Source organism: Diceros bicornis, chromosome 41 (genome assembly GCF_020826845.1).
Source record: "Diceros bicornis minor isolate mBicDic1 chromosome 41, mDicBic1.mat.cur, whole genome shotgun sequence".
Lineage (NCBI taxonomy): Eukaryota > Metazoa > Chordata > Mammalia > Perissodactyla > Rhinocerotidae > Diceros > Diceros bicornis.
This window is the reverse complement of record NC_080780.1, coordinates 4,964,171-4,979,763: the sequence shown is the minus strand read 5'-3', so window position 1 is coordinate 4,979,763 and position 15,593 is coordinate 4,964,171. Positions and strand designations below refer to the sequence as shown.

General features: G+C 40.3%; 1 protein-coding gene across 1 annotated transcript in view; it reads right to left on the bottom strand.

Moving 5' to 3' along the window:
- ABCA13 (ATP binding cassette subfamily A member 13) overlaps positions 1–15,593 on the bottom strand; it is a 448,014-nt gene that overhangs the window by 82,381 nt on the left and 350,040 nt on the right. Inside the window, exons 53-55 of the mRNA XM_058534839.1 lie at positions 10,345–10,501; positions 5,488–5,741; positions 1,362–1,554 (exon numbers count right to left, since the gene is read on the bottom strand). Of these exons, the coding sequence (XP_058390822.1) occupies positions 1,362–1,554; positions 5,488–5,741; positions 10,345–10,501 (604 nt within the window). The remainder of the gene's footprint in view (positions 1–1,361; positions 1,555–5,487; positions 5,742–10,344; positions 10,502–15,593) is intronic.

Below are 15,593 nucleotides of genomic sequence, written 5' to 3'. Positions count from 1 at the left end.
TTAGGCTTAGGTTTATACAAACCTATGTTTTTAATAGAGTTCTTCCCACACTCTCTGCCCTCCCACCTTTCCATCCCTCCCTGCCCAGCTGCTCTCTCTGGACTCACAGCTCTAAGGCAATACTACCTGTGTACCTTTTAACCTTCCCCTGCCTTATGCCATTATGTAACACTGTATATATTTATGATTTTTCATTTCCTACCCAGCTATTAATTCCTAGAGGGACAGGGACAAATCTTAACCATCTCCGTCTCTTCCACAGACTCTTGCATGACACTTTACATCCAGGGAATTAAATTGAGCTGCTCATAAAAGCCTAGCAAATAGAACCCAAATGTAAGTGGCATCTTGGATCATTTCATATGCCTGGCGCATCTCTCTGATGAAGTTTTCCAAGTTTTTCTCATACCCTGTAGCTTATAACTACCATGAATAGGTAGTGGCAAAACTAAAGCTGATTTTTAAAGCAAGGGTAAAAACAATAGCTCAATAAGATGGTGAAGGTTGCACAGCTAGTCTTAGAGTTGAGTAGGAAACAACAACTACAAGAAAATCCTTCCTTAACATAATGTCCTATTCAACCACAACCACGGTGCAGGGTGTAAGGATATTCCTGGATCAATTTAGATTGGTCTCGTGGCTTCTCTTTATCTCAGAATACTCATACTTGAAATGCCTGCTCTCTGCTCACAGCAGAGCATGGATGCCAATCAGATAATGATATAACCCACTTGGAATTTCTCAGGAGCTTGGAACAATATGAATGCAAGGTGCTCTCTTATTTTTAACACTTAATTAAAGGTAATCATTTCCAGAGCTGATTTCCCTTTATGCATTAAGCACAAATCAGGAACAATTTACATGGCTTCTGTCAGTTCTGATTAAACATTTCTACTAGAATTAATGGCATATTCATAAAAAAAATTCTGAGCTATTGCTATGCTTTTTACCTTTCCAGAGCAGCATCTCACTAGATGAGCTTAATTGGCCACTTAAAGAGTATTGAAGTCCAAGTAAGAGTTAGAAGTGGTTTCCTTAATTAATTGGATTCACAAAATATTTGCACTCAATAAAAAGTCATCCCAAAGTCCAAACAATAATTAAAACTCCTCAATCACATGAAATCTTAAAAATAATGAAACAGTATAAACCTCATCAATCAATCAGCAAAGTTCTCACTAGAGAAAGAGCCAACAGACTCCTTACTCAGGTTCTACTTCTTGTAATTTGGCAGAAATTCCTGGAATTTGAAGACTGCTTTTAGCTCTGATTTCAGATATTCTGAGAATAACACAAGCAGATCAACAATTAGAGTTACACAGGTTTGCAACAGAAAGGGGTACAACTAGAAGCTTCTTTACCTCTCCTCTTCGTATGCCCAAACTAATATCTTGCACAGCGATGGTCCTCTTGAAGAATCTTTGATAACTTTTACTGAGGTTGTATAACACAAGAATGTCTCCATTCGTTCTCCCTTTCAACACCCTCAGTTGCTCTTTTTCAACATCTACGTCCTTACAAGATGTGACTGTGCCTTGGAGGGCAGAGTGACCCCTGGGAAGACAAACTCAGAGTTAACTCACACCTGGGAAATGGAACTAGAAGAGTCTAGAGAGAGAAAGGGCAGAGACCTGTCAAAGCAGAAGAGGGTCTTCAGACCACAGTGTCTGCTCTGGTCCATGCACCCAAGCTCTGCCATCCTGAATGCTGATGACCAGCAAGAGTCAACGTTCATCCTCTAACGTGAAGGAAATGTACATGTTCCCAAAAGATAGTGAAGTGGACAGACACCAAACCACAGCTACTTCCCAATTTGATGAATAATAAAATCATGTCAGATTTATGTGCTAGAGGGAAAAATAATTTATCACAAAATTATCATAAGGATTCAACTTGTCTAAGCAGTTTTAGCAAATGAGTCAATTAATAAAGTAGATTGTATATAAAAGCACCCAAATATTACAGTATATGTTGGATTGTACAAAAGGATTGTACAGCAAGTACTCTGCACAGTGCCTTGCATGGCATATTTAATAATTATTTCAGGTGAATACAAATTTAGTTTTCAACTCTAATTTATTTACTCTAAATCTGAGCTGCGCAATTGTCAATCTTCCCTATGATTTTCATTCTGGTGTTTTTTAACTATCAAGTAAATTTTAATTTCCCCTGTAAACTGTAATATGCCCACGTTTTAATAATTAAAAGGGTACAGATCACTGAGTTAGTGTTGCACGAACATCAGTTTCCTGGTTTTGTCAATGTAATATATTGTCACATTATCATAGTATCATTTGGAAAAGCTGGGTGAAGAGTACATAGGAACTCTCTGTACTAATTTTGCAATTTCTTGTGAGGCTTAAGCTATTTTAAAATAAAAGGGTAATAAAAATAAAATAAAATATCTACTGCCAGCACCCGTGGCCCCAGGTCCTTCTCTGTATTATTTTTTCTGTACCTAAAATCACCATTTAACAAATATATAACTTATCTGTCACACACCTATATGATGAGAAAATATAGCTGGATACTCAGGAGTAAATATTACCTGATATCATTTATATAACATTCGAAAGCATGAGAGAAGAATCAATGCAGATAAACATAAGAACAGCAGTTAACTATAGCGTGGTTACAGACTGGAGTGGGGTTGTGAGGGGGCTTTGAGATGCTGATAGTGCTCAGTCTGAGAGAAGGTAACACAAGCGTGTTCAATTTGGGAAAATTCATTGAATTTTACACTTTTCTTTTTGACTGTTATCTTCCCCTTTCCCAGTTGAAAGTGTGCTCCTTGATTCTTCAGCCTGTCCTGGCCTTCCAAAGGTATTTTCTCACTCTAATAGGAAAGTGTACCACCTTTATTCCTTCTGGTTTCCAAGATCCATCCCCAAGTTACCCAGATCAGCAGTTCTGAGCATTTCCTTGTTAGAATCGCCCGCGAAGCTTTATAAATTGGTCTCATCCCCAGAGCTTCTGATCTCAAGGTTCTGATCTCAGCACAGGAGTGTATATTTGTTTAAATCTCAAGTCATTCTATGGATGGAGGACAATTGATTGAGGTAACTTCTGTTGGCCACCTCACAACAATCCAACATACAGTTCATCCAGCTGCACTCAGAAATGTGGCACTTAGCCATCTTCCAACTGGCAACCAGAAAAAATGGCATCTATATCACAAAGGAAGAATCTGGATGGGCACCAGGTGTAGCAGAACTCTCCAGAGATTCAGCATAACTAGTATCAGAAGAGAAATGCTGTCTTGGGTCATGTGACTGTTCTGAGCCAGACAGTACCTAGGGTACAGAGAGCAAAGTCCAGCTCCATACCAGAGAGAGAACAGGCAAGAACTCTCCCAAACCCACGCAACCTGACTGGTATACGGCCAGGGCTCAGGTTCTAACGGTTCTAGCAGAACCAAAGGCCAGCAGCAGGACTGCAGGACAGCCGCCAGTGCAGGGTAGAGAAGGCAGCAGTGAAGGAGGCTCACTCGCGTGGCACTCACACCCAGCATCAGGTGCTGGTCATGGAGACTGCTTATTTGGGGAACGCAGGATCTGTGTGTCCCAGATGCAGAAGGCAGGCTCTTCTTATTCTCATCCAAGATTCAACTATGACAAGTATAAAATAGTTCCTTTGTGAAGGAACTTAAAGTCAAGCAGCGGAGAGTAAGATAGAAATACTATAAGCCAACACTAATGGCCCCGATAGAGAAAGACAGGCTATAATGGAAATGCTGAGAAGGCATTAAGCCAACCCTGGGAGGCAGCGGGAACACAGAAGGAGGGTGCTAGAAGTGGGGGAAGTCAGTAATGGCAGAGGACCAGACTGGGCAGGTGATCAGAGGCAAAATGGCATGTATGGGGTGTAGGGAGAATCATAGAGAGCTCCACTGAGCACAAGGTGCCCTACTTGAAGGGACCTAGCTAAGAACCTTGGACTTCTATCTTTTAGGCAATGATTAGTGTCGTGGTTAGATCTGGATTTAAAAAAAAATTAATTTGGTCATTGTAACAGTCATCCATAAGGGAGTGGTAGGCACTTCGTGTCTAAATTAAATTAAATTTCTGTACTCTGTAAACTTCACATTGACAAAGAACAACAAATATTGACTATTTACTGTGAATAACAAAGACACTATTCTAAAATATAGTTTAACTTATACTTACACTCTACAAAGTAAAGATAATACAGGAAGTCTTCTCTTTAAAGAAAAATCTGTTGATGCTATAGAGCAGAGCACCCTGAAATCTGCCAAAGGGAATTCTATGTTATAGGTTTTAAAATAGATTAAACCAGTGAGGGTCAATCATAGAACCAATTATGTTTGAAAGGTACTCGGAAGTCTATTCTAGACTCAGTCAGATACTGGAAATCTACAGCTTCCAGAGTGACTGTGGCCAATTCAAAAGAGCCTTGAGATTTGTATTTAAAATGGTTCTGTACTTGAGCAGATTTAAAGGGGTTACAGAGGAGTGACGTCAGCATCACGTGGCATAAGCTGTCCCTCCTCTATGTCTCCCTTGTTTAACAACTAATTAGGCACCCACTCATGAACACAAGTGCCTCTGTGGGAGTTGGACTCAGCGCCATATGCCAAGGAAAGATGTCATGAAAGGACTGAAAGGAAAAAATTCTAGAGGAGGATCAACATAAAATATCAATAGTGTGTCTTCATAATTTTTAGTAGGTTCTCCAGTGACATGGTCCTGATTAGTCATTCCTCCATAAAGGATCCCTCACTTGGAAAGAGCAAGTCAACAGATTCAGGCCACATGGGTCATGGAGAGAGAGACACACCATTTTGGACCCTACACAGGAAAGCACGTTTTCCTTATCTATTTCAAATATGTCATCTGAAAATATTTTAGATATCCTTGCAAAGCCACCTTAAATCCTATTTAGAATAGTAGGGATATGTGTGTGTGCTTGTGGGCACGCCTACACACATGCACACACATACACCTTCTAGACCACTATATATCTACATGTATACACAGATCCCTTGTGCTACTGACTTTCATCCTTGCCTAACAAGGATAAGAACACAGCATTAATAGCAATGAGATCTGGCAAAGGGCAAGTGGTAATCAGCACTGAATTTCCATATATTCCTGCTTCTAGGAGTGAACACCATTTAGCCATAAAAATAAATTATGTTATGGTATCAACCAAATTCACCTTAGGTGCTACAATCAGAGTAAGAGGGAAATTGAGCAATTTCAAAGGGGAAAATTCAGTGAGACAATTAAATAATTGAAATGATTATCTCACAGGCTGACAGCTTATCTTTTGACATTCTCCTTCCTGGTGTGGTGACTCATATCAATCAAAAAAAGAAAGAAGAAAAGAAAAATAAATCTTAACTTGTTATAACCATGTATAAAACTGATCAGGCACATTTCTTATCTTGTAACCTCCAGGATGGAGTTTTCTCTCCCTCTTTATTCATAAGTTGATGCCATTCAAGGATGAGCCTGCAGGACCTACCTTAACCGCTGCAGGAAATCCCAGTGCAGCAGAATCCTCCAGAGGAGAAGAACTGTGCCTTGTAAGGCCAATTGCACAAAGATCCAGCCCAGGAAGTTCATCTCAAAGGGACTCACGTAGGAATCAACGCCGAAGTTGTGGGTCAGGTCATATTTGATCTGATTATAACAGAGTTCTATCAGTCCTTGACCCAGGCAGAATTGAGGAAAAATAGTAAAGACCCACTTGAGGACATCATAGATGTTCTGTAAATTCTGCGCAGTGAAAGAGAGAGAAAAGAAATCAAATTAAAAGCTCTGCACGACTTCCATTTCTCCTTGTGTCCCAGGTCCTCCCTAGCCAGTCACTCAGTGACACGCTCAGACAGCCATCAAATCAAAGAGGCTCATTCTCAGCCTTAAGATCGAATGGTTATGCCTTGCTAGGTTTTGGACTTGCTTCGGACCCCTCACCCCTTTGTTCCCTCCAATTTCTCCCTTTGGGAATGGAAATGTCTATCCTATGCCTGTCCCACCGTTGTGTTTTGGGAGCACAGAACTTATCTGGTTTCACATGTTCACAAGTGGAGAGGAATTTGCCTCAGGATGAATTACGCCTGATTTAAATGACATTTAGATGAGACTTTGGACTTGAAAGTTGATACTAGAGCAACTTAAGACTTCAGGGGCTGTTGAGATAGAATGAACGTATTTTTCACATGAGAAGGACATGGATTTTGGGGGGCTAGAGGTGGAATGTTATGGACTGAATGTTTACATCTCCCCCAAATTCACATATTGAAGCCCCAACCCCCAGTGTGATAGTGTTTGGAGGTGGGGACTTTGGGAGGTAATTAGGTTTAGATGAGATCTTGAGAGTGGACCCCCACAATAGGATTAGTGCCCTTATATGAACAGGAAAAACATCAGACTTTCCTCTCTGCCAAGTGAGGACACATCAAGAAGGCAGCCATCTGCAAGCCAGGAGGAGAGGCCTCATCAAGAACTGAATCTACAAGCACCTTGATCTTGGACTTCCAGCCTCCAGAACTGTGAGAAATAAATGTCTACTGTTTAGGGCACCCAGTCTATGGTATTTTGTTATAGCAGCCCAGGCTGACTAAGACATATGGGTGACATTAATAGTCACAAGGTGACATCAGTGGTTAAATGAGTGGATAATCCTAAAAGCTGTGACTGTGAGCATGTAAATAACATGTAAAATGCCTAGTTCATACTTAGCATTCAGTAAATGTTAAATATATGTATTTGTCATTATCAAACATATTAGAATAAAGTGGTATTACAAGGACAGAATGAATAAGGAAGGAGACAGAAAGAGATTAAACAGTATGTAATTGCAGAAAAAACAACAAAAAAGGCTGTATATTTAATAAAATTTTTAAATTGAATATAAATAAAAATTCAGCATCTATAAATTTAATTGTCTTTAGCATCTGGTATTTTATGAATATTAGTTTTATTTTATAATGAGATAAAATTATTACAATGTTAATCACTGTCCACTAAATGCATTCTGTAAAGTACTGTATGCCTCCAGTTTTATTGAACTTTTACCTAATTTCGTTCTCTCAATAAATGTACAAGGTACTGAGAAGTAAACTCAGTTCTAATGAGGAAACAGTCTCAAGAGGCTGATTAATGTGTCCAAGGCACATGGTGGTAGGGCCAGGACTTGATCCCAGTCTTTCTCGTCCAAAGAATAAGGTCTTTCCACCAAAAAACGCAGGTTCTAGAGAAAACTCACTGAAACGTGGGTCACTTTAGCTGTCCTTTAGACTCAGCGTAGATACTTTACAGTGTTTAACCCAGAAAGACCACTGTAACTACCAAGCAAAGCTAGGGAAATATAATCGAGAATTACACTCACATTTTACAGTCTTTCTCTCCTTATGTTCAAACTCAATAATTGATCTAAACAATATTTTATGAGGGAGCAAAATCATCATAATGTGTACATTATAATACACAACAATGTATGTATCATATCATGAAATTAAAGAACTTACAAAATTGTCAACTATACATCTCATAGTAAATAATGCCTTGTTTTCCCTTATAATGCAAACTTATAAGATGACTAGTATAAGTGCAATCTTAAATAATGTGATTTGGGAGCAATAGAAAATTCAGTAAAGACTTTTAGGGGCATTTATTGTTATATTGTGCCTTACTGTCTTTCACATTTAGACACAGGAAAAACATGAAAGCTTCATTTAATTTTCCCTTAGTTCTTATCTTGACTATCACTCTTTATAGATGTCAACCAGTCCTAAAGAGGCTTATTAATCCCATTTTTCACAAAACTATGTCCCTAGATCAAACAATGTACCACATGAAAGGATTTTCTGTTACTTGATATAAGATAGAAACAGACTTTTAACTCAGGAACTGATAATTAAGGAAATGACATACTAATGATGATGACTTTAGGTCTGACTTTAAGGAATTCACAATTGTCTCTATTCTAACACGGACAAATCCTCACCAATGGGAGAGAGAGATGTGCCACATGTTGAGTTAAAACCCAAAATGTACTTTCTATAGAAATCAGCTTATAAATTGTGACTTGGCAAAAAATAAACTGCTCTTACTAGCATTATAGTTTGTATACACAATGGTTAATACTGGTTATACTGGCTTTTAAGACTGATCTGAGGGCCGGCCCGGTGGCTTAGCGATTGGGTGTGCGTGCTCCGCTGCTGGCGGCCTGAGTTCGGACCCCGGGCATGCACCGACGCACCGCTTGCCCAGCCACGCTGAGGCCGCGTCCCACGTGCAGCAACTAGAAGGATGTGCAACTATGACATACAACTATCTGCTGGGGCTTTGGGGAAATAAAAAAGGAGGAGGATTGGCAATAGATGTTAGCTCAGAGCCGGTCTTCCTCAGCAAAAAGAGGAGGATTAGCACGGATGTTAGCTCAGGGCTGATCTTCCTCACAAAAAAAAAAAAAAAAAAGACTGATCTGAGAGTTTAGTTACCTTTCTTGGTTTCTTTCATTGATTCTATAAGAACATATTGCTCCATAACTTACAAATGAATATTTGAAATCACTCATTTATAATATTGAGATTTTTAAGCAAATATCAAAATAAAGACCTAAGGAAAAGAAAGACCTTAGCAAAAGAAATAAAATGTCTCTCATTATTTAACAATTGAGTTTGACTCATTTTTTTGCAAACAACCTATTGCCTGTTGATTTCTCTCCAAGGAAGTAATGCTATTTATAACTGGAGGGAACAACCAATCTCAGTGTTTCAATCTCAGGGATGCGAAGGTTCCTGGCTAGTTTCCTCTTTGAGTCTGGATGATCCGTCCTCTTTTTCCTTTTCTTTCTGTGATCCTGTCCCCTAGAGCAGACCTCTGCTTTGAGTTTCTCATCATAGGGCTTATCTACCTTGAGTCTGTTTTCCTTCTCACCTTAGTTCATCATGACTGACATCCCTCAGGGCCCATGTCATATGAGACCTGATGGAGGAGGAGGGAAACTGTACACCGCTTCTGCTAACTTCAGCATTCTCCTTAAGCTTAAGCCAACTAATTGTTCTGCAAAAAGGCTAGACACATTAATACAGATCAGTGTCACTAACAGATCTGTAAAAGTCACCAAAATAGATTGTTCCTTCATTGAATGCATAATAAATATTCACATACTTCACTACTTCTATACAAATAGGAGGCATAACAACATGAGGCATAACAATAAAAAATGTTCTGAGCCATCACTGGAGAGTCTACTAAGTCTCTTCAAGTCTGGTCATGAGAACATGAGCCTGTCCCAATTAAACAGGCATCTGTCTCTGACTCATTTGAGACACGACCAGCAGCACATCCTCCAGAACTGGGAGGGCCAGGCCTTTTCCAGGCTATTTTCTCAGTCTATGTGTCAATCAAACACCCAGGACTACTGAGGAATCGGGAGTCCATGCAGACAGCAGGGAGTCAGGGGAGAACGGTGTGGACAGAGCTGAGGAAAAAAAGCAAGAAAGAAATGGATTGAAATAAGGTGTCAGAGAAGAGTGCAAACTCTAAGTCCCTTCCCATGGATGGCACAGGGAAGGCTGAAGGCTGAAAGATGAGGTAAAGCTGCAGAGACCGGGGGCCAGGCCTCAGAGGGAGGAGCAGGATGGGGACAAGAGGGATGTGTCAGCAGAACTCCATGCAGCTTGACCTAGTTGCCTGCTGGGCATGACACTCAAAACGTGACTTGCTGATGCAAATGGCCTGTTGGAGAGAGGGTTCTTTGAGAGAGGCATTTCCTTCACCAAGAGAAATGTTCCTTAACCACAGATCCATTCTCAGGGCAGCCTTTTGCTCCAACACTTTGAAAGTAGCAAAACTAAATATGTTCCAGGGACCCCAGGAAGAGAATCACCCCAATAATCTAGATCTGCTGTGGTCTGAGAGTGTAGTTAGCCACTATAGCCAATCCTACCCTGTAGTATGTGACCCCGAAGAGCTACGACCCTGTAGCATCTGACCCCAAAGAGAGGAATGTTTGACCCCTACTCGTGTGACACTTCAACAGGACACAGGCACGTATTCACTCTTCCAACCATCAATCAGTAATTCATCAACAAACAGGGATGCAGCAGTGAACATGTTCGTAGGTCTGCCTTCACAACTAGAGTAGCGGAACCTGCACAGCTTTTGTCAGTTGTTGCCAACCTGGGCATAGCTCTTTTAAGGCACAGATGGTTTAGTTAATTAGAGTCAATTTGTCTTTCTGGAGATTAAAGATGGTGAATACTTGCACATTTCCATTTAATTCCAGCTGGCAAAGCAAGCAAATAGGCCTAGTCAACCTCCTCTTCTGACTAGTGCCCTTGGAGAGGCCGTGCCGAAGCCCACTAACCTGAGCTTTGGAGACGATGGCCAGTAAACGGGGCATGATGGTCATCAGCATGGTGCAGAGGCCAAAGATGAAGTTCACCGAGACATAGGAGATGAAAGCTACGTCTGAGCTGGAAAAGATTCTGGACATCAGATACATCCATGGGAGAGTCGCATATCTGAAAAGTAAAGTGAAAAATCATGTTTATTTTCCTGTAACATTTATTTGTATAGAGACTGAATTATACGATGTTATATTGGGCTGTTCGTTTTTCCTCACTTAGTGGACAGAAACACTTTACTTAAGAAATCCCACAGTATTTTCCAAAGACAAAGCACATTTTCTGGGGCTATGGAGGATACCACAATATGATGAGAAGAGCACAGGGAGGTCAAACCTGGGTCCCGTGTGAGCCTGGACTTGAAGCTCTGTGATCTGGAGAAGGTCAGCTGATGTCCCCACCATCCCATCCCCCAAAGGGCATGCCTGAGCTCACTCCTTTGCTCTGATTCTCATCAGTAAAGCAGGAATAATACCTAATTGTTAGACTGAGGGTTAAAAGCTGGCAAGAACGGAAAGCTGTAGAGCTCTACATAAGAAGAAGGCATGAAGATGAAAAAGAAGCATCCTTTACACTCCATGTGGGCACTGTGTGTACTTTCACGGTGTTCTGGAATCCTCATCTCACTCCAACAACAGGGAAGGCACGTGCTGTGATCCCATTTTACAGATAGGGCAAAGGGAGGAACAAGGTTCAGCTACCTTGAGTGAGGCTCCACAGCTGAGAGGGAGAAGCAGCTGAAAATGGGATGCATTTCTCTGTGGCCCCAAAGCTGGGTGGTAACGGGTGTCACCCTAGAAGCAGCCCCCACAAGTTTCAGATGACACCAAGATCTAAGAAAACACCCGCAATGTTCCTAAAATGAAAAGATCCATCTTCCTTCTTTCTTTCTCCATATCCTCAAGCCAGGTCTCATTCACAGCCAACTTTCCTCAGCTTCTCTCTGTCCCGATACCACTGTACCTCACTAAAGGAAACTGGTACTTCAATTATGGTTCTGAATATCAGCAAAGAAGTCACTTACTTTAAATGACAACCTTTCTCTTAAGTCCCCTGTATATCCCCACAGGCTCTCTGCCCACTCAAGGTAAACTTGACCCCATTTTCTTAGAGGGATTTAGTGGTTTCACATGAAATACCTCAGTGCCTTATAAATGCCCGGAGTTTTCTTAATACGTTAACTAACTCTGAAAATATGAGACTTCAAAATGATGTGAGAGATGCTAGGCCCTTGAGACAGCTATCATTTTAGTATAGTTCCTTTCCCATATGAAATCTATGATATCAGAATGTGTCCCTGGGTCAAAGGATACATGCTCATATTTCAGAAAATATAATGTATATGTAATATTATACATAAAATCATAGGGTGCTTCCAAAAATTCTCTCAACAACAATCTGTCTCATAATTTGAGCATGAAGAAAATTATTTTAGAGCGCACAAGACGGAGGTGAGAACTTTAAAGCAATTGTTCTTAAATAGTTTCTGTACCAAATAATTAAATTTTCATTAAATAATTAAATTAAATTAATTACCAAATAGGTAGGTTATGACTTTTGGTGCTTTAAACAGTCAACACCCCTGTCTGAAAAAAAGTACTTCAGAGAGGAATCAGCCCTGCAGGCTGACATACACCACACACCCTCTCTCACCTTTACTGTCTCTTCTGGGCATAAATTAGGTGCTACTCTCCCTCATGTGGCTGCTTTGACAAGCTGATGAAACAATAGTATTCAAAGTATTTTTTATAACTGAAATATAAGCATTAGTAGCAATTTGTCAGTCAAATTTTGGGTAGCTGTAATTGCTGTAAAATTCCTTCTTAGAGTGAATAAAAAATCTCTTAAAATTACTGATCCATGGGCCAGCCCAGTGGCGCAAGCGGTTACGTGCGTGCACTCCACTGCGGCAGCCTGCGGTTCGCCTGTTCGATCCCGGGCGCGCACCGACGCACTGCTTGTTGAGCCATGCTGTGACGGCGTCCCATATAAAGCAGAGGAGGATGGTCATGGATGTTAGCCCAGGGCCAGTCTTCCTCAGCAAAAAAAGAGGAGTATTGGCAGAGGTTAGCTCAGGGCCGATCTTCCTCACACACACACACACAGAAAAACTACTGATCCAAACTCTATATTCTGGAACAACACATGACAAGCTGCTTTTCTTTTCCATGTGACAGCCCTACAAACAGCGAAAGATAACCATCTTGGTCCTCCTAAGCCTCTGCTACGGAAGGCCAGGTCTTTCTTGGTCCCTCGTGCGACATGGTATCCAGCCAACTCTCTGTTACATTCTGAATGTGGGGGTCAGGGGCGTTTGGGTAGCAGCACCTCACACGGCATCTGAGGTGGTGGGCCTGGCACAAGGCACAGCAAGATCATCACCTCCTTTGACCAGCATGTCCATACCCAGGAATGGAACCTGGGAATGTGGTAGTTTCACTGTCCAGCTAGGCAGCAGAGACACCCTGATCTGTACTTGAGGGACTAATTAACACGTCACTATAATCTCTGCTCTATTTGAGATTGTTCAGAATCTGTACTTCATTACTCATTGCATAAGGTTTCCATATGGGATTATGTCATTTAAATATTTGACAAGTAAATCAAAGCATTGTTTAAGCAAAAAAGAATCAGAGACAAAGACATAGACTGAATTGATGCCCCCGGAGAGTCTCTATTGCTACATTAACAAACAGTCTTTGAGTGTGGTTTTCACCAGCTATGCATCCATCACTTTTTTTTACTACACGTTCATTAGTTACCTTTCAAATACTTGGTTCAAATCAACATATTGGCAGCTCCAGTCTTCCTGTTTTTTTTAATTTTTAAAAAAAAAAAATTAAATTGCCTTATAGAGTATAATTATTATTTTTTAGTGGAACATATGGTGGCTTTTACCAGTCTTTACTCTTTTATTAAAATATAATAATAATATCATTTTCATTATTTTAGGATTTGCTGGATATTGGCATACTGTTCACAATTATTCTAGAATTTATGGGGTTTTCCTTCCTTTGAAAATTGGCCCCTCCTCCACATTGCATGAATTTTCTAAGACTCAGAACAAGATTTGTCACCTCATCTTCACAATCCTTTAGCACTAAATACGTTACTAAGGTTTTGATTTTTTATATGTTAGGTTCTCTTTTCTTTCTGACATTTTTAGGCGTTATTTTCCTCTTTTTGATGCTAATTCTCCCCCTTTTCCAGCTTAAATATCAAATTTCCTTGCTAGAGAGAGATCTCGAGAAAAAAAAATTCTTACTGGGTATTCTTTTCTGTTATCTCTTATGAGACTCTATTCATTTACCCAAGCCCTAAAATCTTCAGATTCCAAACCGTTAAACAGCCAGGTTAATGCCTGGCCATGTTCTTAGGTTTCAGCTCATTCCGGGACTCGGCCCTCCTGAGATTGTCCTTGGACCCCTACACCTCCAGGTCTTTGTGGGGACAAGAGGGGTGAGCTGACCTCTTGTCCACTGGGGTGGTTAGGAGTCGGTGGCACCCCACAGAGCCTCACTCCTCCTTTTATAGGATCTCCGTCCCAGAGTTGTGTGCATGGTTGGGATCCAATGAAGGAGGAACTACCGTTTAAATCTGGACTAATCCTTAGGCCCTCTGATGTCACCCTGTGATTCTAGCCAGCCTCCCTTTGGCTCTTCTTCACTAGAATTAGCCTGATCCCCAACACTGTCTGTGTTATCTTTTCAGGTCCTCTCAGTCCCTCTCACCTAAGAATTCTTCACTTGAGTTGCATCACCCCTATTGGCCTATGAACGTACTTCAAGAAATCTGTGAATCTCCAGAAATTCCTTGAAAAATCCTGTATTTATGCACGTGAAGAGAATTCTTAGCTTAATTCAGACTCTTAAAAGGGGCGCACAAGCAAAACAAGGTGAATGGAGACTAAAAACGTGTTTCTTAGGGGTTTCTAACCACTTGATTTTGGCTAAATTTTACCTTACTTTAAACTTAATGAAATCTGCTCTCCTAAATTCAAAAATAATTTATAGCAAAGTCTATTTAATCACGCTCCAAGGCACCATGACAACACTATCCATTCAACTAGATCAATAAACTGAAATCAAACCATTTCTTTAGCACTAGGAATCACCAATATAGATCTTTACGTCCAAGAACATAAATTTCTGATTGAATAAAATGAGCATGTGTCTGCCATAAGCATTTTTTATAACTTAAAACATAATATCCTGTAAACACTAAAACAATTCTAATAGTAACAATATGGCTAAAATTAATTAAATGGGAACTTTTGCCAGTCACTGTTTGTGAGGTTTATATGAACTACCTAATTTAATCTTCACAGCACCAGAATTGGAGCTCTACAGGGAAGAAACTGAGGTTTAGAGAGAGTGATTAATATTTCCAAGGCCAGAATTAGTGAGTAGCAATATCAATATTTCCAGAAAGGTTTGTTTGTCTGTCTTTCTCTGTCCCCTATCGTATATCTAGTCCTCTAATAATGACATATACTTGTTTAAGTTAAACTCTGTACCCTAATTTGATGTTTTGGGTCACTGATATAACTGTGATCTGTGTAAAAATCATTTTACCTGTAATCTTGGCTTAAATAAAGCAGAATGCTTTGTTTAAAAAAATTATTAACCTTGAATTATAATAAATTAGTATGTTAATTATTGTCCCCACTATTAGCAAGTATCTCTCACATACTTAGCCTGGATATAGACAGAGGCGCAGCATATAAGAAGACCCACAACTATATATTCCTGATACCAAGTAGGTATAATTTGGGGACCACTAGCAATGATCCTGATTAGCGTGTATAAATGAGAAATTTATAAAATGACTTTTCTGCTTTTGCTATTTTTCCTCTGAGAACAAGTGATATAAGTTAGACAAAACATTTCCAAACTACTAATATCACAGGAGAGGGAAAATATGCCAGACATAGGGCTTCATGAGAGAATCTCCTCAAAGGCAATTTTAGAGCTAACTGGATTATGTGTTCGAGCTCCAGATTAATGTTGAAGCAAGAATAACAGAGAATCCATTTCCAACCTCACAAGTTTGTCAAACAGCTTGAGGGCCTGTCTGAGACAGGGCCAATGCCATCTCCATTACAGCTGTGTCAACCCGCCCCCTCCACGGGCGTTCATCATCTTGCTCTGGCTTGTTTGCTCAGTGTCCCTTGTAGAAGCAATGTAATTGCTTGAAAAGAGAGAAAATC